We start from the raw sequence: 22,020 nt of genomic DNA, 5'->3' as shown, positions 1-22,020 counted from the left end.
GTTTTCATGTTGTCTCCATCCGTCAACCTCGGCATGGCAACCGTATGATCGAGAGGGCGTCAACGCGTTCCAGCCTCGTGGTAGCCTTGGAAGATATGTTGAGAGCTTTATGACACTGGCTTGGCACATTGCGCTAAAAGTGGATCAAGGCAGGCATTGAGAAATATAACCTACTAGTACACCTGTAAAGGTCTCGTAACGATCGTAAGGAGCCTAATACGGGCTGACCCGGTGATCCCGCTACCGGATGGAGACGTGGTCGAGTCAGTGCCCACGTGGGTATGGAGCGCAACAAGCTGGTAGTGGTTATTCTTGGCGCTGAAAAATGACGGATCGCAGTTGATGTAACTGAGTGGTCCATTGTCCAATTCCGGGCATAGAGGAAGAAAGGCTCAGAACCCATAAAGTGCCCGTTTTGCGCTAGCACTGTTGCAACTGGTGATGCCTGGTACACCACGTAGCTACGCCACGTGAGCTGAAATACACGTCTGGGGGGACTTCTCAAAGTAAACAAGATTCACGTTAGGGCAAACATTGAGCGAGCACTGTTGTTAACATTACTGTCTTCCAAGGTTCGCAAAGATCTTTGGTGTGCTCATGTGGCCGCGACCCAATTGTCACAACTGCAGTGCCCGTGTAAGAAAATGGTCATGAAGCCGGGGAGATGCCCCGTAATTGCTACACCGACAAACCGTCTTTCTGGAATTGCACATAACATCAGTAGACCCCAGTCGTTTGTACCGTACCGCGTGCGTGCACACCCGCACTACATAGGACATAGTTGAGGCGAACCACGGAAGCAGCCAAGAGGCCTTGCCTATTCCAGCCGCATGCCTCACGAGTCACGTTTCACGCACTACACCCTCCCGGAATCCCAGCAACGGCGGCACAAGGGAAGTATTGGCCAATTTCGCATGAAGGGCTGGTCATCGCAGTGAATGCGTCCTGTTTCAAATGAGGGTGACGTGCAGCGTTCCACGCGGCGTTGGCTTGTCGCGCTCTGGGCAAGAGCCCGCGCATCGAAGGAGTGCGACCCTCCTCCCAGTCGTCACCATATTGATGAGAATTGAGGACAGAAAGGATAAACTGATGTGCAAGAATACATGCTCATTATTTATACTATCCAAGTCACATTACGGACTGCCTCGTAAGATTTTAGGGTCTATAATTGGGGACGGGAGCCAGCTATAGAGGCAGACTACTTACATGCCTAGGTACTAAGTAAGTAACTAGGTATATGTTTGGCTGCAACTATTATGCATGAAGCGATAGGATCAGTACCGTTTATGCTGTGCAGATGACGCGGCTTCCGACGACATGTCACTGAATACGCGCTGAATCCGTGACCAAATGTCGCTCATGTCAACCAAGCTGCAACAGTCTCGTTCCAGATTGCACATATAGAATTTGGCTATTAGAATTTAAGGTCAACGTTAATAAACCCCATGACTCCAGACCCACAGACCCAGCCTCATGTGTGATGTTCGAGCATACGTGATAGTAGTACATAATAAGTCATATTGTTGTTACAGAAGCGGCGGCCTTGCTCCATTCAAAGCGCCAATCACACAGGACTGCGGGTCATGTGTCCCTTGAACATCCGTAGGTCCTCCTTACTTGAGCCCCCACGCTCTGACCCGGACCCGGACCCATTGGTCACCATCGGCTCGATCTTGACCCGGACTGTACTGGTCTTGACGATGCCTCCGCCCTGAACAAGTTTAGTTGTTGATTCCTTGTCGTCGAGGACTGCCTCCTCGTCTTTATCTACGCGCGTGAATAGCGTCCCCATGTGAAAGATGTCGCTGCTGCGGCGCAGCGCCTTGTTTGACGAGCCGATGGTCGGCGGCGGCTGCTGTGCGCCCCGGCCCGACACGTTTCCGTTGAGCCCCTTTGATGGTGGCAAGTATGATTCGGTCGACAGACCGAGGCGGTGCATGATGACCTTGAACAGCGGCCTGATACATGCCAGGCTTCCCGCTGAGACGGCCAGGCCGCACTCGACGGTAGACCAGATGGCAATGTCGACTGTGGCAACTACATTGGCTTCGTTAGCACGGAGCGTTACGATGATGTGACTGTGAGGTGGTTTAGACTTACACAGGAAGTCGGGGTTCCTAAATGTCTCAACGTATGCAAGCCGGACAACCACTGCGGAACTCGCGATGCAGCCCATGCTGAGCAGCGGCATGATGGCAACCTTCATCCTCCGCTTCATGTTGAGCTTGCGGACAATGAAGATGGGCAGTATAGCGAATGTGAAGTCGACAATGATGTTGAGGCTCGAGTAGAGGTAGGTCAGGCCGATGATGATATCAATTTGAATGCATTTGCCGGGTTGGTCCTTGTTCCAGAAATACGACACAGGCTGGCACTGGAGCGTGGTGACAAAGAAAAACACCATTCCGGTCAAGACGTTGATGGTGAGGGCCATGTAGATGAACCAGACCTGGATGCGCTCGACGATGATGCGCAGAAGGAAGATTCCAATAGAGATCTTGGAGAAGATCATGGTCCAGCAGTACCAGATGTAGCAATAATACCAAAACTGTGGAGACAGCCGAGTCAGTTGCGAGAAGATATATATCGTGAAATCAGAGATACTCACCTGCATGGCATCTTTGAAATCAGATAGCTCGAGGTCTGCAAAGTGGCGACCCGTCCCGTAGTGCACTCCGATGTTTACGGACGTGACAAAGAGAATGAACGTTATCGTAGCAAACAGCATAAACCAATCGTCCACACCAAATGCCCTCACCATGAACGCGCGCACATAAGCCCTCAAGACGAATGAGGTGGTGGCCATCGTCACAAGAAAGATGGCCACCGCTGACAGTACCGGCCCGCGGTTTTCGATGGCCATGGTGGCGTGAGGATTGATCAGAGGCGGCGGACTGGTAGGATGGAGAATGCTTTGTTGTTTAGAGCGACCTCGTGGTCGCCATTCCTTGCCGGTGATTGTCTTTGGTGGTCTTTGGTCTTCCCTTTCCTCCTCCTTGCGTACACGGTCGATTTCGTTGAGGTCGATGGTTGATATAAAAGTCGAAGGCTGTAGACAGGCCGTACTAGGAGGCAACACTAGGGGGTGGCCAGTTAAAGGCTGGGGGCAAGGAAAAGTCCACTTACCGAGTCTGCGGTGTTGAGCCTAGCGCATATTAGAAGCTTACAGGTTCATCAAACACTCGCCCTTGATCCTTGACAGTGCTTCTAGACTGGGACCTAGCCTACTACCGTACCCCTGATGCCCTGCTAGTTAGGGTAACATATCCATGCCGGGCAGCCATAAGATTTGCGAAATATCAAGAGAATACGCAGCAGCACCCGGCGAGGACAAGGGCATACATCACATCGGCCGAGCAGGTTCGGACAAGCTGTGCATGATGCAGTGTCACCGGAGCGGAGGGAGCTCTGTGATCTGGGCGGCATGGAGAACACCCCGTCTGCCAGTGTGGCGGTCTTCACATCAGAGTGGAGGGTGGGCTTGGAGGCTCCATGGTCTGGTGAGAAAAACGGGGTCTTCCGCTTCGGCGGGAATAACCACCCAGGGTTACGATGTGACTTGCTCTCTCTCCAGTGAGGGGCGACGATCTTTGGACAGAGTAGCATTTGGACCTCGGTCGTTTGAGCCCAGCCTGCTGGTCGCATTGACGTTTAGCTGGGCCTTCCTGGCCTGCCAGGCCTGCTGGGGAAACTGACTGAACGGCTTCGGGATTAGTGCGATGGGTTCTTATCCGGACCCGGGACATGGCCCGGAACCTGCGCTAGATCTATACCGCACATGGCCCTCCTCCGCTTGGTGATGCGTTTGGCGTGTGAAGGCTCGTTGCTATTGCAGTAGCCTCAGCTGGGGGTGCAGATCCAGTTGGAACGTCGGCAACTGCCAACCCTTGGAAACGTAATCTTGATCGCCAACCCTCATCTGCTTTGACAGCGGCCGGCTGCTTGCACAACCGCGCCTGAAGCAATAATGCGCCGTCGGCTGAGATTGGATTCTTAGCTGATCGTCTTTGAGTTTGCCGCGCGAGGAGTATATCACTGCCCAACCCTAGCCTTTCGTCGGGGTGTCCCGGCCTGACAGGATCGTCCCCAAGCCTTGATGAGGAGGGATCCATGCTCGCGAATCTGAACTGGTCGTCGGGTCCGTCTGCGGATGGAACTGGGTCAGAGCTTGCGCGGGCAGCTGGCCGGCCGCTGGCCGGCTGGGTGTGCTCTCTGGGGCGATATCTTCGAGGGCCATATGCCCTCCGGCCTACCATACGGAGTATACCTACCGTGTACAATATACCTGCATGAGCAATATCATCACGAGTCACAAGTCTGTTGCGCGCCACAAAGACCACCGCAGAGTGAGGCGTTGTCACGGTGGGATGATAGAGCCGGTGGGGTGAAACCCCTGCATATTTACGGTGGCTTCGTCCCGTCGGTGAGCATGAAAATCCCAATAGCGGCAGAAGCTTTCGGTTGGGAGATGTACTTGTTGTGCCCTTGTCGGCAGCCCTACATTTGGGCACGAGCGCCGTTTTCTGCCTCTGTTGAAGATAAAGGGTCGCAGTGTCGCACGGAGGCCTAGGGGTTAGCCTCGAAGTTGTTAGGTTGCTCAAGAGTTACCAGTGGTTCGGAAATGTCTCACAGACAACAGCCAGGTGGGGGTCAACACTTCGAACTCGAGGGGGGCTCTGGAAACCTAAGCGACGTTGCTGTGCGCTGCACGATGGGACCTAGACTCCTAGGCATTCCGGCCAAGCGGAGCCCTCGTGGATGATCTTCGAGATGCAATTTTGAAACACGTCGGCCGCAGGGTGGAGGGTGAACTCAACCTTCAGCTGCAGGTTCGGCGACAATAGTCATGTCCGCCAACCTGGTGCGCAGTGCCTTGTTGGGTAGCATCGACAGAGTATCGGTGCTTGACAGCCGCATACTTGCCCAACGGTGACCTCACAAATATGCCGACGCCAAAAAAACGCCATCGCTCAGGAATCTGCGTGCAGATGCGCGTTTTACGAAAAACCTTCCGACTCGGGTAAGTGCCCCCGACTTGTGCCCCCAACAACGTTGCTTGAGTTTCTGAAGCCACGTGGATCTCGTGACATCGCCGCCTCATGGCGTTTCGAAACTGGAAGGCCGGCCTTGCTGGCGACCGGGCTTCACTGAAGATCAGGGGCCCGAATAGGTCCCCCAGCAGGACGACGACCGGGCTTAGAAATACTGTGACATCGCTTACCAAAATCTGCACGGCTAGCAGGCAGGTTTGGTGGGCCTTGGAGCACCGGCAAAACAATTTCGCCCCTCCCCTCCCTGGCTCCCTGCCTCGCTGTCTCCCTGGCCTCGTAATGTTGGTTCAGTTGGGCCATGTTTCCGACCGAACTATTAGCAGAGCTAGGCACGTCGTGAGACTGAGGGCGGCGATCAGTCACCGAGTCGGGCCGTGCAGCTAGACCGAAAAGGGATCCCGTGCCCCTTTTATCCGGCAGCCCCGGGCTCATCACCATACTTGTGGGGTGCTGGCGGTCGTCTTGAAATATTCCGGGCTCCGCTTTCGAGCCGGGCTCTGGCGGAGACGCAGGGACTTGCTGCCTGGTGCCAGGTGCCTGGTGCAAGCGCGGACCACGGGGCGGTCCCTGATGACCTTGGGCTGCTCGGGCGTCATATAATGAATGAGTGGGATCCGGCAGTCCTTTCATCCTGTGCGCCCATGTAAACACGTGCACGGCCAGGACCGTGTTGGCCTCGCAGACCGGAGATTTTGCTACCTGTGGCACTCGCTCTGCCGGTTGCGACGCCGCTGCTGGGAGCAGGGAGGTGGCATCGTGCCGGGCGTGGCTCCCACAGGCGTGGGTTGGGAAGCAGCTTGGCAGGCTAAAGTCGAGGGCCCAGAACCCAACTGCGTGGGCAAGCACCGGCTCACTGCGGGCTCACTGCGGGCTCACTGCTCCAATGGTGCTCTGCGCGAAGGTTCAGAGACAAACAGCACGGCCGTGCGCTCCAGACCGGGCTCCAGACCTCCGACAGTGGATGCTCCTGTGGGATCGGTTGCGACTCTGCGACCCCGCGATTGCAATGTGACGAGGTGCAGCGTAGGATATGCTCGCGAGAGGCGAAGGGCGACTGGTGCCGATTGCCGACGGCTCACCAGGCTCACCAGAGATGGCTGTACATGCATACTCACCTCACTGTAGGAACGTCACGCCGCTGGACCAGCTGACCAGCCCCGACGGAAACATGGCAGACGCGCGTGCCGGATCGAGTGGGACAAAGGTGGTGGCGCTTTGTCGACAGATGTGATGCAATGAAGCACAGTACATGGCTGGGTATGCACGTAGCGTGCCTTGCGTGCCTGGGACGTTGCGCCATGGCCAGGGGAACTCTGAAAGCAAAGGATGGCGAAACCCCACCAGGCGGTGCGAGAATGTGTTATCTTTATCCACAAGTGTACGATGACGGGTGCGCAGTCGGGCCAGGAGCAGCGATGGTGACGCCGTGTCCAGCCCACTCGAGTACTTTTCGAGAGACCAAAACCCCGTGTGATCGAGGCAGGGTGATAATCTCGACGTGTGGACCCTGCCCCATCCACGGGGAACCACTGAATCCTGCCGGGGCAGGGAGGCCATCAGCCGCGGCCCCAGGCAGCCCACAGCATCCAGACGTGCTACGAAGAAGCCCCGACAGACCGGATTCGAGTGAGGGTGCAGCTCCTTCCGGCAGTGGTCCTGCAACGTCAACACCAGCATCAACGTCAACGTCAGCGTCACGGTTGCCGCGTTTTACCCGGGCGAGTGCGTGGAAGTAGACGAGAGAGGGGACCGTGCGGGGCAATTGTGATGGGTCGCCCTTGGTGCCCATGCTTGCCATGCCAGTTGGACGCCAAGGCGAGGCCAGCCTGCGAGGGCGTTGTCTTCCAAGGTGCAGAGCGTTGAGCATGTGAAGGAATGAATGACTGGATGACTGACCACAATCCAGACTGACAGGGCACGACTGGTCGCAAGAATCCCCAGTCGTATCTGCCGGTGCAAGAGGGTTGGCGATTGAAGGCTGCAAGATCATGCGACGGGGACGTGGCAAGGCATGTCATGATTAGTAGTATGCTGAGGTCGTTTGGCGGCTGGCTAGTGGCAGTCGCAATCACCTGGCTGGTATACCACAGCAGCAGCACAGCAGCAGCACAGCCAGCGACTGCCGGCACCGACCGTCTGTCTTACTGCGTGCTCAATGCGTGCTCGCAGGCTCGATGCCATGGCCTGGCTGTGGCATTCCCAAGAATTGTCTACGGGGTAGATGGCCTGATTCTTGGTTTGCCCTTCTGTCAGTTCCCTGGCATCTGCGCCGCAACCCTGCTCCGTAAGATCCCGTGCGTCGGGCCTGCTTGGCGTCGAGTTACCGGTCAGACGCTGCATGTGCTGGCGTGACCTCATAGCCTCCTTGAAAGGCGCACAATGTGCAGCAGAGACCACCAGCAAGACCACCAGCGAGCCCACCAGCAAGCCCAACCTCTGTGCGCCCTCTAGGAATCTTGACTGCAATCGCCCCAGCGGCAGCCCGCCAGAGACACCATGTGTATTGTCCTTCTTACCACCGCGCACCCAAAGTATGCGCTCATCGTCATCGACAACCGGGACGAGTTCATCCTCCGCCCGACATCGCGGCCGCACTGGTGGACCACGCGAGCCTCCCGCCAGCCCTCCAGGACGCCCACCCCCGATGTGTCATGGCAGCAGCACGGCGTCAACGGCCACGCCCCGGATGCCGAACCAGAAGAGATGCAGCATATTCTCTCGTCCCGGGATCTGCAGCGTGCTGAGAGGGGCACATGGCTCGGAATCACAAAGTCGGGCCACTTCTCGGTGCTTACCAACTACCGCGAGCTGGACCCCGGCAGGCTGGGCCAGCCCGTCAGCGGCCAGAAGAGCCGGGGGGCCATGGTCACTTCGTGGCTCGAGAACTCAGCAGACCGCAGCGTGCGCGACTATGTGGAGACAGTCATGGCAAGCGGCGGCTGTCATGGTGTCGGCGGCTTTTCGCTCATCTGTGGCAGGTTGAGACGGAGAAAGGGCGAGGGTGAAGACGGGTTGGAGCCCATGGCGATCCTGTCAAATCGTGCCGAGCACCCTGGTCAGATCCCATGGGTTGTGGGCAAGAGAGGTGAGACGGTTGGGCTCAGCAATGCCGCATTCGATGACCCTGTGGAGTGGCCCAAGGTGAAGAACGGAAAATCGCTGGTCAACCGGGTCGTCGGCGAGGCGGTCGAGAAGGGCATGGGCGAGGACGAGCTGCGGGAGAGACTGTTCTGGGTCTTGGACCAGAACACCCTGCCAACCCACCCAGGGAAGAGCCTAGAGGAGCATCTGGGGGAGCTCAAGGAGTCCATATTCATCCCCCCGATAGGCGACTCGAAGCATCAGGACGACATGGTGAAAGCGGCAGGCAAAGGAACGAGTGAGAGCAACCATGCCGACCCCGAGATGCAAGAAAGCCTGTCCAAGGTGGTCGGAGCCCAACGGCCAGACCCTCAAACCATGGGTTTCGCCACGGGCATGTACGGAACGCAGAGGCAGACGATAGTGCTGGTGGATTGGGATGGGAATGTGACTTATACCGAGAGGGCACTGTGGGATCCAAACGGCAACGTCATAGAGAGAGGCAAAGGAGACATGACCTTCAGATTCAAGGTCGACGGGTGGGATTAGACGGTGCATAAGACTGCCGGAAAATAGGGCCTGCATTAGAATTTTTGGATGATGGTGTGGTTACTCGGTAGAATTAAATGCATGATAGAGTGATCGACTGTACTGCCAACATCTTTGAAGTTGACCAGGACCAGGCCACAGACATGCGATTATATGCACATGAATTCTATGGGGATAATCGATGTCTGTGAGCAGCAGCTTCAACGCCCACCGTTACCGTTGCTTCTACGCTCAGGGGTCTTGGGGGTATTTAGGCAGGAGCGCGTCACGCTGACTGCCTCGCGACTCTGTCGTCACAAGGCATAGCTGCCAGATGGGCTGCCAGGTAGACAGACCACCGATTGCGCTTTCCCCTAGAGCCAGTTACCGTGTCAACCAGGTGGGCAAGCACACGCTTACTGCACCTTGTGGTCGTCTTTGAATGAGCTGGCGCCCTCGATCATCACCTCGCCCCTCCAGCTCCCATCACCACCACGTCTTGTTTCGACAAAACCCCCCAACATCACCAGTAAACGCCACTAGACTCCACGACAATCCCACAGCGCAACAACGTCTTACGCTCCTCCTCATCATGACTACAGATACTGGTCGGGCCAAATTCGATCCTTCTCGTATCAACTGTGCGTCAGGAAATTCAGCCTCCGACGTGAACCGCGACTTCAACTACGGCGCCCCGGCCGATGTCAGACAAATCCTTGGCTTCCTCAATTTCACCTTGAAGGAGAGCATTATTCAGACTGTGAAAGCTTTCATTCAGAGCCTCAGGTGCACCTATCTGCTTGTCTCCGAGCTCCACAGGCCCTTCCTCGACTCCGTCCGTGTCTTGATTCCCTTTTGGCTGGCTGTCTTCCGCGCCATCCTTCTCGTCTTTTTTGTTCTGGTGCACAGAAATATTTCAGGCGCATTCAAACGTCTCCACAAAATAGCTAGTGACTTATTCGCCAAGCTCACGGCATGGACAGACGACGCCGTTCCTCACTTCTCCCGGCGCCTCGGTTGCCGTTCAGGAAGCGGCCCGTCATCAGCGCCCCGATCGGACCCGTCCAGCACAATGGCAGAGTGATTTTACCGTCCCGTCCTGTCACCACTTCCAAGATTTCCGGCAATTATATTTTTGGTGAGGTGGTGTCTGGAGGCCGCAAGGACGTGAAGCCTGAATCTAAGCGGCCACCCACTCCCATTGTCGGCGCTCTTGAAGACTCGACGCCACGACAGTTGTCCAAATCACGCACATTCAACGTCTTTTCCGGAATTACAGCATCTTTTTCCAGATCTAGCTTGGCCTCCAGTCGTCGGAACACTGCTTCATCGAATGGGTCCTCAGCTTCTCTCGCCCCGGCCATAACAGCTGATACTTCACGTTCCAAGACGCCAACTTCCTCTCGCCTCCCAATCTCAAAGAGTGGCCGAGTGTCTCTGGGCTCACACAAGATGGATCTGCACCTCACTCGGGATCCTTGCTGCATCTATACCGATCAGCCTTCAGCGTACTGGAGCGGCCGCTTCACTTCGTTGCATGACAAGTTTCTGGCCGAATGTCTTACCCCCAACAATCTGCAAAGCCTGCTTGGAGCTAAATCAGACCGCAGTACAGCCTTAAAGAAGAAGATGCAGCCAAGTATTCCGCAAGAATCCCAATACACCCGTTTCGACGCCCGCCTTCCGCCGTCCGCCACCTCGGCCGCCATACTTCAACAGATGGGGGGCGGCGGTGGCCTCAACGGCCATATGGACGAGGTCCAGAGCTCTGAAGCGTGTGTTGCAGATGCTAAGTTGCTGCTGGATGACGATGAGCGATGCAGGCGGGTTTTCATCCACCTTGAGGCTTACTGTGCAACTGAAGAAGCCCGGAGGAGCCTGTTTGCCTTCCAGCAGGACTTTGCGCGCAAGGAACGCCGCCCGAAGCTCCTCCCGAAAGGTGGTACTATGGGTGACCGCAACTTGGGCTCGTATATCTCACGGATGGGGGTGCGAAGGATCGGAAAGAGGGCGAGTATGTACTAATAAGCGTGTGAAGTGGGAGACGATGCTTTTGAAATGGGGCTGACGAAGAGCGAAGGAGACATGACGCCCCTCACATGTCTCAGAAGAAGACCATCGGCTCCTCACACCTTGCTCGGAGAACATTGCTACTGCTGCGTCGGGCTGGCTGGAACTCGAATTTACAGGGGGGACTTCCTGCTGTTTGTGGGAACTGGTATATTTTTAGGCTATTGCCATTTGCGGCAGACAGAGATGGAAGATTATCCCAGGATGCAAAATTGTTGACACAGACGAGGGAAAATCACTCGGACATAGCATTGTAAGAGCGTAGAGAGAATAGTCAAGTGATGATTTCTTGGTGATAACTTGTGATGCGCCGCGACCGCTTGTGGGTCACCTACAGCAATGTAGGTAGGAAAACAGCATCGTTGGCTCTACCGGGTATCCGCCCTAACGCCTTTTCCCTTGGACCATGTAGCCCACCTATCTTTTTTGTAGCCCTGAACGCCGGCCGGTGAATCTTTGGTTTGGACCTGTTTGAAAGGACCAGGTATGATCAAGCCGTGACTAGGCCATCATATTCAAGACTGAGAGCATCCCATCAGCCTCAGGATCATCTCCAAGCAGTGCTCAACCTGGCTCGGAGAACCCCGTCACATGTCACATCTGCAGCACGCCCCTGACAGTTTTACCGTATATCACAGGCCGAAAGACACCAGGACGTCGCGTCTCCGAGATTATGGTGACCCTTGACTGCAAGTCGTCACAGCCGCTGCCGAAAATCAGGCCGGGAGTTGAGAAAGCGGAATCCTAGTTCGCCTTCTTCCACAGCCTCAGGTAGTCAGCCAGCTGCTCGACCTTGCTGGCGAAGAAGATCTGGCGGGCGTCGCTGCGCCAGACCAGGACGCCGATCTCCTCGGCGTAGCGCGACAGGGCGTCGTACTCGGCCTTGGAGTCGAAGTCCTTGAAAAGGAAGCCGGGTGTGGCGCGCATGCGCTCGTTCTCGAGCTGCCAGAGGCGGATCTGGTCCACCACCGTGGGCGGCAGCACGGGCTTTGTGTTGAGCTGCGCGACGCGGTGCATCTGCTCGTGTGCGTGCGTCGCCAGGTACGACACGATCTGGTCCGCCGTGATGCCGTAGCTGATGGCCTTGCGGATCGAGTCGCGGGTCAGCCGGCCCGTCACCATGCCCGAGAAGCGGTGCCGGAGGTGGCAGAAGAGCGAGAGCACACAGATCTGCAGCGGGGACGTCGTGTATGCGTAGATGCGGTAGTTGGTCTCCACGATGATGAAGCCCTTGTGCTGCCCGCCCTCTCCACCACCACCGCCACCGCCGCCGCCGCCGCCGCCACCCTCCCCGTGGCCGGCGGCTATGGCGGCGTCAAAGCCCGATGATACGCTGCGCAGTGCCGAGGCTCCGCTCGTAAGGGTCGTGGCCAGCCGGGTTGGGAAGTACTGGTGGTGGTTGGCCGTGTCGATGTAGACGAGGCCAAAGTCCACCAGGTTCGGAAGCATGTTCTGACGTTTCTCAGTCAGCGCATTTGTGTCATAAGCCCTTCCTAGCTCCAAGCTGGCAAGCATGAACAGGAAGCTTAGCATGTCGACGCTGTCGAGCTTGGACTCCCTGCCGGCCTGCTCGGCCTCCTTGCGCGCCTGGTCAGCGGCCTCCAACCACTGCAGCAGCAGCGTCCACACCTGAGCATTCGCCTCCTGTAGCAGAAACGTGAAGCCTGACTGTGTGATCCCCACGCTTCCCAGCCCCCTCCGCTCGACCAGGCGGCCTGCCACTAGCAGATCCTTGACGGAAGCCTTGGGCCCGGACCCCGACATGTTTTCGCCACCCCCCATCGCAACGCTGTTCACCACAAAGTGCAGTATGTCGTCCCACTTCTTGCGCGCGTACTTGTCGAGGAACGCAATGTCGACGTGGCCGGGCACCGGGAGGGAACTGGGCACGCCGAAGCTCTGGTGCTCGCCGCCGCCCTCGAGGGCAAGGCGCAGGGAGTTCTTGAAGTTGGTGGTCAGGGCCATCTCCTGGGGCTTGTCCTTGACGGCCATGGAGATGGACACTATGTGCAGGCGGCGCAGGATGCCGAGGGCGTGGTCACGGTCCTTCTTGGCGTCGGGCTTGACCCAGGTGTCGAGGTCGTCGAGCAGGAGGGGCGTGGGCATGTACAGGATGGCCATGACGAAGGTCTTGGCAAGGTTGGGCAGCATGCGCCGGAAGATGGCAAAGGCGGTGGAGGGCTGCAGGTAGAGCCTCCGGAAGACGGCGCCGGAGAGCTTCTCCAGGTAGTCGGAGAGGGTGAGGGAGGGCGCCGCGGACATGGTGGGCCAAGCGTGCGAGGACGGGTGAGGTGAGGGAGGAGGAGGCTCGACGGCGTCTGCCTCGGCCAGTCAGTGCCGCTGGGGGTCAAAGCCAGGTCGCAGTGTTTATCGCATTTCTCGGGCAGGGAGGGATCTGGATGGATGGTCAGCGTGACCTCCCGATGGCACTGCCCAAACCGACTGCGAGCAGGTCTGCTGGGTGGTGTGGCGAGGAGGACGCGGCTCGTGGTGGTCGAAGGACGGTGCTGCGTGTTTGGGGGCCTGACTTTGAAATGCACCAGTCAAGCAACGTCAACTACGGACTACGGCGCGGGCTTAGACTATCAAGACTATGTGCAGGGGTTGTCCCCTCCAAGGCTAGCGATAAGACGGCTCCTGTGGCGCCTGGGCCTCCCTCCCAGGATGGCCAGCAGACAGCAGACTCTCATACCACTCAATGGACGACGAACCTAAACACATCCAGGGCCGCTTTTAGATTTCCTCCCTTCTCATATCCTTACGCTAGACATCTCCTTGGCAACTTGATCATGTCGAAATTTTTGAAGGCTGAGGAATTTGTTCCGAGGGTCAGTCCCTCGACGTCGGACACAGCTACATAGCCAGCCTAGGTGACTGACATTCGGTGCATCCGCGTCTTTCTAGGTTCTGAGGAACTTCATGCAGACATCTGGCCTGGAGCCAACGTATGTGATGATTCTCCCCCGGACACATAGGAAATACTGGCAAGACTGACAATCCACACAGGCTGCTAGGGAAAAACAACGTGAGAGCGCTCGAGGTGTGGTGTCTCTGTGTTGGACGGGTCGCATGCTCACGGCGGTGGTGATTACAGCTACGTGTCGTTGCTGCCGGTATTGGCAAGGTCACATTTGATCTCCATCTCCATAAGCAGCACACGGTGAGTGAAGGGCCAAGAGCGACCCAAACAAGCCAGCTTGAACAGCTGAGGCCCATGGTGCTGACGCCAACCCCCAGAACCGGTTGAGAATCCTGCACGGTGGAACCATCGCCAGCATGGTTGATCTCGGCGGCTCTCTTGCCGTGGCATCGATGGGACTGTACTCTACGGGTGTCTCGACGGACCTGAATGGTGCGGACTGTTTCACTATGGTGCTGTATCCTGGAAGGGCTGGCTAACCCAGACTGTCCAGTTTCCTACTTGGCTGCCGGTGGCAGGGCAGGCGACAAGATCCGTGTTATTGCTGAATGCGAGAAGAGTGAGTGTCACGGGATCCTCCACCCAGACTTAAGACCATCTACCTAGGTAGTACTGACACAATGACAACAGTGGGGAAGACCCTGGCATACACACATATCAAGTTCTTCAACGCAAAGGGAGACTTGTTTGCGAGAGGAAGCCATACCAAGTGAGACCCTCCGCAACCAGCCTGCGCTGTTCTGACCACAAGACTGATCTGGTCCTGCTAGGTACATCGAGAAGGCGCGTCAAGATCAAGTGACGCCCTATAGTCTCCCAGCCTGGGACTTGTCAGGGCCTTCCGTGGATGCCAACGGGCAAGGGCAAGGGCACGGAGAGCAGGATGAGCAGGGGTTATTGGACCCCAGTGAACAAAACGGAGACAAGTCCTCTCAGTATTAGGCCAATGCAAAGACAGGCTCCTCTAGGGCATCCGTTCCGTTTTGTATCCTGATTCTCGGACCGGACAGGCCTCGTTCAGGTCAGGAGCCGACGCTGCTTCCGTGCTGCTACTCGGTACTTGGTACTTTTGGCGCCTGAGGCCAGCACAACGGGTGGATCCAATATTTAGCGGGGATTGGAGTCGCTTAAAATTTCAAGTGCACAGAATTTTCCTTCCCATCACAACCACAATTACTTTCCTGGGAGAAAACCACCCTCACGACGCGCCGGCTAGGACATTTTGTCGTGTCAAGGCCAATATGGAAACGGGATGAGGTCTCGACAGGGCGAGGCTGAAGAGCCTCAAGTCGAGACAGCACCGACCCGGGGCCACAGCCCAATTGCAAGCAAGGGACCGGGCGCCCGGGTGGGGTCCGCCTTGCAAGCTTGCAGCTGACAGTGGCAGCCTCAGAGCTCGCAGAACAAAATGGAATCGCTTGGATTTCTTCCACGCCGTTCCGGCCTCCCTGCTCACCACCAACAATACTGCTACCACCACACCACCCACCCATCCTCCCATATCTTTGACTACCTCTCACTGATCAGCCCTTGCGAACCACTGAACCACTGCCATCAAATTGCATCCGCTCAGCCTTCTCACACAACCCGCTCTGGGACTCCAAGGTACGTGTGCCCCCGCCGCCGCTTTCTCCCACCGCAATCACCACAGCCACCGCTGTTACCACGTCAACGTGATGAGATTTATAGCTGGCACCAGTCATAGGGGTTTTTTGTACTCTCTCCCTTTGATGATCAAGCTCTTGAATATACTTCATTTCTGAACGACGCTCTCCCAATTGGCACTTTACGACACGTTACCGAGGCCATGGCAACTTTGACTGACATTGCCCCGCCAAAGCAGACTTGAACCCTCCAACCCGCCCTTTTCGCCGCTGAAGCCGTCCTCCTACCTAGGTAGCCACACCCAAAATGGTCCTTCACAACCCGAACAACTGGCACTGGGTCAACAAGGATGTCTCGGAGTGGACAAGAGCCTGGTTCACCGAGAACCTGACCAAGACCGAGGTGGAGGACGGGGGCTCAAAGGTCAAGATTAGCAAGGTCATCACCTGCGACGGTGATGTCGACGTTAGCCAGCGCAAGGGCAAGGTCATCACAATCTACGACGTGAAGCTGGTCCTCGAGTTCTCCGGCTCCGCCCCGGAGGCAGACGATGTGTCCGGCACCATCACCGTGCCCGAGGTTGCACACGACACAGAGGAGGACGAGTTTGTGTTCGACGTCGACGTCTACTCCGAGTCGAAAGAGAAGCAGCCGGTCAAGGATCTCATCCGCTCCAAGCTCGTCCCTCAGCTGCGACAGCAGTTTGTCAAGCTGCCTTCTGCCCTGATTGCCGAGCACGGCAAGGACATCCAGCACGCGCCTGGGTCCAATCCTTCCAGCGGCTTCTCGACTCCCAAGTTCCAGCCCAAGCCCTCCGCCCCGGAACCAGCCTCGACCACCGTCAAGTCGAGCAAGGGCGCTGTTGTCAACACCACCACCGTGAACGACAGCGAGGAGTTCCGCACGACCGCAGAGGAGCTGTACAAGACTTTCACCGACCCTCAGCGGATCGCGGCCTTTACGCGTGCGCCCCCAAAGGTCTTTGAGGGCGCCAAGAAGGGCGGCAAGTTCGAGCTGTTCGGGGGTAATGTGCACGGCGAGTACCTGGAGCTGAGCGAGCCCACCAAGATCGTGCAGAGCTGGAGGCTGGAGCAGTGGCCAGCAGGACACTTCTCGAAACTGGAGATTGAGTTCGACCAGAACGATGTGGACTCGGTGACGGTCATGCGCGTCAACTGGACCGGTGTGCCAGTGGGCCAGGAGGAGGTCACCAAGGAGAACTGGCAGAACTACTACGTCCACAGCATCAAGAGGACTTTCGGGTAAGCAATCTATCGTCTATTCGCAGTGGTGGGGCTCGGCCATGTGCTAACTTTGTAACAGTTTCGGCACCATCCTCTAATCTGCTCCCAAGCGCAGAGGGCTTGTTAGGTAGTATCTACGGTTCCCTAGGTTAGATATCAAGGACGAGCCACCCACTAGAAAGAAGTAAAAATTCAAAATCAAGAAACATATGAACTCCAACCTCGTCGCTCTCTTTTGCAGTGACATGCCCTGGTCAGCCGCGCTTGAGGGCCACAACGTCCTCCGACATGGAGGGACTGTAGCCCGTGAACCTATGGACTTTGTGCGGACATTGCCGGCCTACCCGAGAAGTGGCCTAATGGGTTGCAACGACTAGACAGGTCTTGGTGATCAGTCACTATAAAGCCACTGCTAGACTCCCGAAGCCCTGATACGACGAGTTAAGCTTTCTCAGTCGAGACTTGAACAGGCTTAACTGGTTCTGTTCAGCCCGGGTGCGTTTCCTAGTAGCAAACAACGGGCTGTTGAGAGAGACCCAAGCGCGCTTTGCGCAGCAGAGGCTGGCCGGACGCGAAAGATGGCCCGGTTCTCCACCTCTCGCCGGCCCGGCACCGATGATCGCTCTACGTCAGGATAACTCGCCGTGAAAACTTGCGGATATCCCTTTCGATGAAGCCATTTACGGCATTAGACCAGCACCCCAATTCCTCACAGTCGGTGCTCTCACCGACGGGTTTTTCAAGATGGCACCCGCCTACAAATTTGCGCTGATTCAGATGCAACCCAAGGTCAGTTATTAGTCGGTTAGTCAGTTAGTCGGTCAGTCAGTTGCGTCACCTCTTCGACGAGCTTTATCGTCTCTCCCATCTTGGTAATCTTGATCATCTTCATAGAAAAGGGCCGGCTCGTCACTGCTTCTTGTCCATTTGGCTCGAGCTGGTACAGCTTAGCCATTTAAACATCCCTCTTGGACGGGCAGTCACCTGTGGACTTACCTTTATCTCATCAATTGATTCCACTATTCTGCTCACTCACCCCCCCCCTCCCTCCCACGCTCTCACTTATTCCCTTGCCAATCGTTGACCCCGGCCTCAGCCAGTCGACCCGGCAGCAAACTTCAAAAAAGCAGAATCAGAGATACGCAAAGCCGCCGAAAATGGCTGTCACGTCGCCGTGCTCCCAGAGTACCATCTCACCTCCTGGGTACCGGACCACCCAGACTTCATCGCCTCCTGCGCAGAATCAGAGACCTACCTGCCTCGGTACCAGGCCCTCGCCCGCGAGCTGAACATAAGCATAGTCCCGGGCACGATCTGCACCTCAGACGCGCCGCCGCCGCCGCCGCCGCAGCCGCAGCCAACAGCCAGGGACGGCGGCAAGGGGCTGCGCAACATGGCGTACTTCATCTCGGCGGGGACGGGCGAGCTGGCGGGCAGCTACCAGAAGAAGAACCTGTGGCACCCTGAGCGGCCGCACCTGAAGCCCGGGCGCCACGAGCCCCACGCCGCCTTCGACACGCCGCTGCGCAACGCCGACGGGTCCCCCGTGCGCGCGGGCCTGCTCGTGTGCTGGGACCTGGCCTTCCCGGAGGCCTTCCGCGCGCTCATCGCCGACGGCGCGCAGGTCGTCATCGTCCCTTCGTTCTGGCTGATCACGGACGTCGACGAGGCCGGGCTCGCGCTCAACCCGGACAGCGAGAAGGTCTTTCTTGACTCGGCTGTCGTGTGCCGCGCGTTTGAGAACACGGCCGCTGTGGTCTTTTGTAACAAGGGCGGGTGCAGCCAGGTCGCGCTGCCGATTGTGGGCAAGGTCAAGAATGAGGGTGGTAAGGAGCTTGGCCTGGACGAGGATGGCACCGTCTACGCTGAGGTGGACTTGGATGTCTTGAGGATCGCAGAAGAGAACTACAAGGTGAGGGAGGATATAAAGGGCAAGGGCTGGCACTATGGATATGAGCTGGTCAAGGATTAGGCATGAAGCAGTGCGTCCAGATGTCACGACCCGGGAGGCTGAGGCCATCTGCCCACGGACGTATAGTATGCTCTTTGCACTTTTATTGGCATTGTGGTCTTTTTTAAACAAAAAGCGCTGTGTCTTGGGCGTTTACCACTGTACCAAGACGCCACTTGCAGTCTGTACGTATGGGGATCGGAAACGAAACCACCTAAGCATGGCGCAAGCCATGATTTTCCGGTCTGAGAATGTGATTGATTTCTATCATGGCTTATATCAAATTACTTACGGATATCCTGGGGTCAAATCAGTGTTTCAAGAAGAAAGAAGAAAGACTTCCTGTTTCTCAATGGCAGCTGCGGCTGAAAAGACGACAACAGAAACTCATCGAGCACCTGGGAGCCACGCAGACACCAACTTGCACTTCCCGCGCCGACGACATGCTTCCACGGCCCGACCCGTACCAGGGATGAGCCCATCATCACGGATGTCCAGCTCTTATCCCTGTGAATTATGCCCAGATCGCGCCAGTCTCCTTTCCCGGTGGAGCACGTATGTACCGACGGCACATGGGAGGAAAGTATTTCCCAGCCACAGGACGAGGTGGGTACACTCTCGGGCCTGACTACCCGGGAAAGAGAAATTCCCAAAGCATATGCAACTTCGCCGCATCTCATGGAACTCAAAACCATCGTCGATTCATACCGTCGATATCGTCCGGGCCATCGGTAACACTTTCACCCTCATATTGGAGGGGAATCATCGGGGGAGCTCTCGAGGGCGCGCATGCTCCCGCGGGACGAACGCCGGCCACCTCGGCAAGAAACAAGGTCCGGCAAATGCCGAGATGTAATGAGTGATGAGATGACACTGAGATGTATTGTTCTCGGTTGAATCGAAAGACCAATTATGGTTCTTGATGGTAGGTGGATAGTAGGGTCCATGTGCTGAAAAGTGTCTGATAAATTCCGGTTCAAGCGTAACTTGGTAAACCAGAAAAGGAATTCATACATGGAACGTTCAAACAAGGTGTCACCCAGCTTTCAAAAACCATCTGAGTTGTATATTGGCATGCAATGGTACTACAGATCATGGGCAGTCGGATCAGTTGCAATCCTTTGCAGCAGTGTTCAATGGTGCTCTGGTCAGTGCTTGGCTGGATGTTCGCCCATTGTTCTCAATTTGCAAATTGAACGGTGATTGAAATCTGACGGGTGACAGCGGTTTTGCTATGTTTGTCTGTGGTTGAAGGGTAAATATTATGAATTTTACGTGTGTAAAAGTTCTATGTTATGTACAGTCCTGAACCAGTTCAATAATTCCTTACACACCCGTGTGCCGTATATCGGCAACGACAAGTGGCGTATAGAATGGTGTAGCCAGCGCTCTGGCCTCGGGAAGGATTTGTCTAAGTCGCAGATACCTGTTCCCCCTTTTCTGTCAGGGCATCCGCCTCAGGTTGCGGTATCGTCCTTGGCGAGAACGTCGTCCAGAAGTCTGACTGCTTGACGAACCACGAGTTCGTAATCTTCCAGTCCTTGGAAGGGTCTTGGAAATCAATCTGTTCGGGTCGCATTGTTAGCAGACTGTCGCCGGAAACAGGTAAAGGAATGGAGTGGAATGACTTACGTCAAAAGCCCGTAGCAAGCTAGGTACGAGCTTGTATATCTCCAGCAGGCTGATGTTCTTCCCGATACACGTCCGGCTACCCATACCAAACTGTAGCATGGTGCCCGTCATCTCTTTGACCCTGGCCTCCTCCTTCTCCTTGTCGAGAGACTCATCCACCAGCCACCTCTCCGGCCTATACACGTCCGCGTCCTCGCCGAAGATTCTCTTATTGCGATGGAATACCCACGCGGAGCAGCCCACGATGGTCCCACCGGGGATGAAACGGCCGGCAATCTCGGCGCCCTGGGGCGGGACGATGCGCTCCATGGGTAGGCCGGGGGCTGGGTGGACCCGGAAAGCCTCCTTGATGCACGCATCCAGGTATGGAAGCTTCTGCGCCTCAGCCCAGGTTACGAGGCCCGTCTCATTGTCGTGGAAGACACCCTTGCGGCCTGCCTCATCCAGCTCGGCCCGAAGCCTTGCCATCGCGGCCGGGTTGCGCAGGAGGTAGTAGAAGGTGGCGCCGAGGCTAATGGCGGTGGTCTCGGAGCCCGCGAAAGCCATCGACACCGCCATGGTCTGCACGAGGCCGTCCGTCATGAATTCGGGGCGTGTCTCCTGGGCGGCGAGAAACTTGGACAGCAAGTCAAGCGTGGGTTTCTTCTTGTCTGATGTGGGCAGGATGTTGCCCTTCTCGCTGTTGAGATCGGGCAGGCGCTCGGCCATGCGCGCTCGGGCGAACTTGGCGACGGGGAAGGTCGCGTCGATGAGGCCCCATTCACCAAGCTTGAGGTAGATGGGGTTCTTCAAGAAGAGGCGGTCTAGGAGGGGAATCTGTCCGATCTAGGTGGGTTGTGAGTCTGTTGCTCCTTCAAACGGATCCAGTCAGGGGCCTTGGTGGACTTACGGGTGCCACATAATTGAACAGCTGGGTCAGGTATGATACGATTCCGTCGATGTCCTCGTTCTTCTCAACAAACCCATGGCGTTTGCTGTAGGTGATTTCGCCGATGACGTCGAAAGCGTAGAACTGAAGCCAGCGAGTGAAGTCGCAGCCTTCCGATTTGTTGGCGAAGAGGCGCTGTGTCTGCTTGAGGAATAGTTTCGTGGTATTATCAACAAACGGCTCGTATTGCACGAGGGCCGACATGGCAAAGGCCGAGTTCACGCAACGTCGGAACTGCTGGTGGAAGTCGTTGTCGACGGTGCTGAACAGACTCGGTTGCGACTGGCCTTTGACGACGGCTTGTTGCACAACATAGAAATCAGACTGTCGAGGAACACTATCGTCAATCCATCGTCTCCTAGAAGTGCTGGCCTCTTGGGTGCAGACGGTGCTCACCTTAACATAGCCTTTGTTCAGACCATATATCGCCTTCAGAGCTGCCGGATCCGCGAAGGACAAGGTGTTTGGTCCAAGCCGTACGACGTCTCCATGCTTCTCGTGGAGTTTGAGGTGGGTGAGCTCTGGCCGCCTGTTCCATACGTCCACAAACCTCCACCAGTCTGTCAGAGACGCCAGAAAGGGCCCAGGGTATTTGTTCAGTCCGTTGTGGTATCGGTTTCGGAGGAGCCATGCGGCAATGATGATAACTAGTGCCGAGGCCCAGTGTTGAAGCACCGCATGCAGTATTTGATCTGTTATTCCATGCATCTTGACTGTCGTGATGTTGCCGGGTTGAAGACGGCGATTGGATGTTGAATGGTAGTAGGTAGGTGGATTTTAGCCCTTTTCAACTGATCGCACAAGATGACCTGGCGTGCACATGTGCGGTGTTGCGTTCCCGGAAGTGAGCTGGATGCTTCAGATGAAATACAACTATAGGCTAGTCAGGTAAGTTGGGGCTGAACAACATATAAATGAAATTCATCCTTCTCGAGGACTACTTATCAGGCTCGGGCGAAAGTACGGATCAATTTGCACAACTGTGGCCGGACTGTCGGGATCATGGCGAG

The 22,020-nt window shown here is 56.4% G+C and overlaps 8 protein-coding genes across 8 annotated transcripts; 5 read left to right on the top strand and 3 right to left on the bottom strand.

Annotated features, from left to right (window-relative positions):
• Positions 1 to 1,305: 1,305 nt before the first annotated feature.
• KVR01_000837 (uncharacterized protein) lies at positions 1,306 to 8,792 on the bottom strand. Its single transcript, XM_044789464.1, has 7 exons — positions 6,948 to 8,792; positions 4,631 to 6,707; positions 4,272 to 4,578; positions 3,697 to 4,144; positions 2,609 to 3,632; positions 2,101 to 2,548; positions 1,306 to 2,037 (listed from the first exon to the last, which is right to left on the bottom strand). Exons 5-7 carry the CDS (start codon positions 2,861 to 2,863, stop codon positions 1,565 to 1,567), a joined length of 1,176 nt encoding a protein of 391 aa, XP_044650786.1. The 5' UTR covers positions 2,864 to 3,632; positions 3,697 to 4,144; positions 4,272 to 4,578; positions 4,631 to 6,707; positions 6,948 to 8,792; the 3' UTR covers positions 1,306 to 1,564.
• KVR01_000215 (uncharacterized protein) lies at positions 7,548 to 8,681 on the top strand (the record flags this gene model as incomplete). Its single annotated transcript, XM_044794735.1, has 1 exon — positions 7,548 to 8,681. One exon carries the CDS (start codon positions 7,548 to 7,550, stop codon positions 8,679 to 8,681), a length of 1,134 nt encoding a protein of 377 aa, XP_044650164.1.
• Positions 8,793 to 9,194: 402 nt separating the features above from the next.
• KVR01_000359 (uncharacterized protein) lies at positions 9,195 to 11,347 on the top strand (the record flags this gene model as incomplete). Its single annotated transcript, XM_044782449.1, has 3 exons — positions 9,195 to 9,499; positions 9,628 to 10,651; positions 11,215 to 11,347. Exons 1-3 carry the CDS (start codon positions 9,253 to 9,255, stop codon positions 11,345 to 11,347), a joined length of 1,404 nt encoding a protein of 467 aa, XP_044650308.1. The 5' UTR covers positions 9,195 to 9,252.
• A 127-nt stretch (positions 11,348 to 11,474) lies between these two features.
• On the bottom strand, positions 11,475 to 12,992 carry KVR01_000478 (TFIIH/NER complex subunit TFB2; the record flags this gene model as incomplete). Its single annotated transcript, XM_044789373.1, has 1 exon — positions 11,475 to 12,992. The coding sequence occupies one exon, from the start codon at positions 12,990 to 12,992 to the stop codon at positions 11,475 to 11,477; it is 1,518 nt and encodes a 505-aa protein (XP_044650427.1).
• A 527-nt stretch (positions 12,993 to 13,519) lies between these two features.
• KVR01_000470 (uncharacterized protein) lies at positions 13,520 to 14,592 on the top strand (the record flags this gene model as incomplete). The annotated part of the gene is made up of 8 exons (XM_044792059.1): positions 13,520 to 13,558; positions 13,635 to 13,675; positions 13,737 to 13,755; positions 13,825 to 13,890; positions 13,968 to 14,082; positions 14,144 to 14,209; positions 14,281 to 14,359; positions 14,421 to 14,592. The coding sequence occupies 8 exons, from the start codon at positions 13,520 to 13,522 to the stop codon at positions 14,590 to 14,592; spliced, it is 597 nt and encodes a 198-aa protein (XP_044650419.1).
• A 969-nt stretch (positions 14,593 to 15,561) lies between these two features.
• On the top strand, positions 15,562 to 16,597 carry KVR01_000511 (uncharacterized protein; the record flags this gene model as incomplete). The annotated part of the gene is made up of 2 exons (XM_044786980.1): positions 15,562 to 16,517; positions 16,579 to 16,597. The coding sequence occupies 2 exons, from the start codon at positions 15,562 to 15,564 to the stop codon at positions 16,595 to 16,597; spliced, it is 975 nt and encodes a 324-aa protein (XP_044650460.1).
• A 585-nt stretch (positions 16,598 to 17,182) lies between these two features.
• Positions 17,183 to 18,720, top strand: KVR01_000944 (uncharacterized protein). The gene is made up of 2 exons (XM_044782674.1): positions 17,183 to 17,288; positions 17,596 to 18,720. Exons 1-2 carry the CDS (start codon positions 17,244 to 17,246, stop codon positions 18,469 to 18,471), a joined length of 921 nt encoding a protein of 306 aa, XP_044650893.1. The 5' UTR covers positions 17,183 to 17,243; the 3' UTR covers positions 18,472 to 18,720.
• A 1,141-nt stretch (positions 18,721 to 19,861) lies between these two features.
• On the bottom strand, positions 19,862 to 21,863 carry KVR01_000029 (uncharacterized protein; the record flags this gene model as incomplete). The annotated part of the gene is made up of 4 exons (XM_044791998.1): positions 21,407 to 21,863; positions 20,972 to 21,334; positions 20,083 to 20,907; positions 19,862 to 20,014 (listed from the first exon to the last, which is right to left on the bottom strand). Exons 1-4 carry the CDS (start codon positions 21,716 to 21,718, stop codon positions 19,862 to 19,864), a joined length of 1,653 nt encoding a protein of 550 aa, XP_044649978.1. The 5' UTR covers positions 21,719 to 21,863.
• Positions 21,864 to 22,020: the final 157 nt, after the last annotated feature.

This window comes from Diaporthe batatas (assembly GCF_019321695.1).
Source record: "Diaporthe batatas strain CRI 302-4 chromosome Unknown Contig00001, whole genome shotgun sequence".
Classification (NCBI taxonomy): Eukaryota; Fungi; Ascomycota; class Sordariomycetes; order Diaporthales; family Diaporthaceae; genus Diaporthe; species Diaporthe batatas.
This window is presented reverse-complemented; position numbering and strand designations above follow the sequence as displayed.

Excerpts from the sequence above, each read along its gene's own strand:
- KVR01_000837 (XM_044789464.1), bottom strand. The coding sequence starts at position 2,863 with ATGGCCATCGAAAACCGCGGGCCGGTACTGTCAGCGGTGGCCATCTTT. Across the intron at positions 2,549-2,608 it reads ATTTCAAAGATGCCATGCAG|TTTTGGTATTATTGCTACAT; the intron begins GTGAGTATCTCT and ends CTGTCTCCACAG. Across the intron at positions 2,038-2,100 it reads TAGGAACCCCGACTTCCTGT|TTGCCACAGTCGACATTGCC; the intron begins GTAAGTCTAAAC and ends AAGCCAATGTAG.
- KVR01_000944 (XM_044782674.1), top strand. The coding sequence starts at position 17,244 with ATGGCACCCGCCTACAAATTTGCGCTGATTCAGATGCAACCCAAG. Across the intron at positions 17,289-17,595 it reads TGATTCAGATGCAACCCAAG|CCAGTCGACCCGGCAGCAAA; the intron begins GTCAGTTATTAG and ends CCCCGGCCTCAG.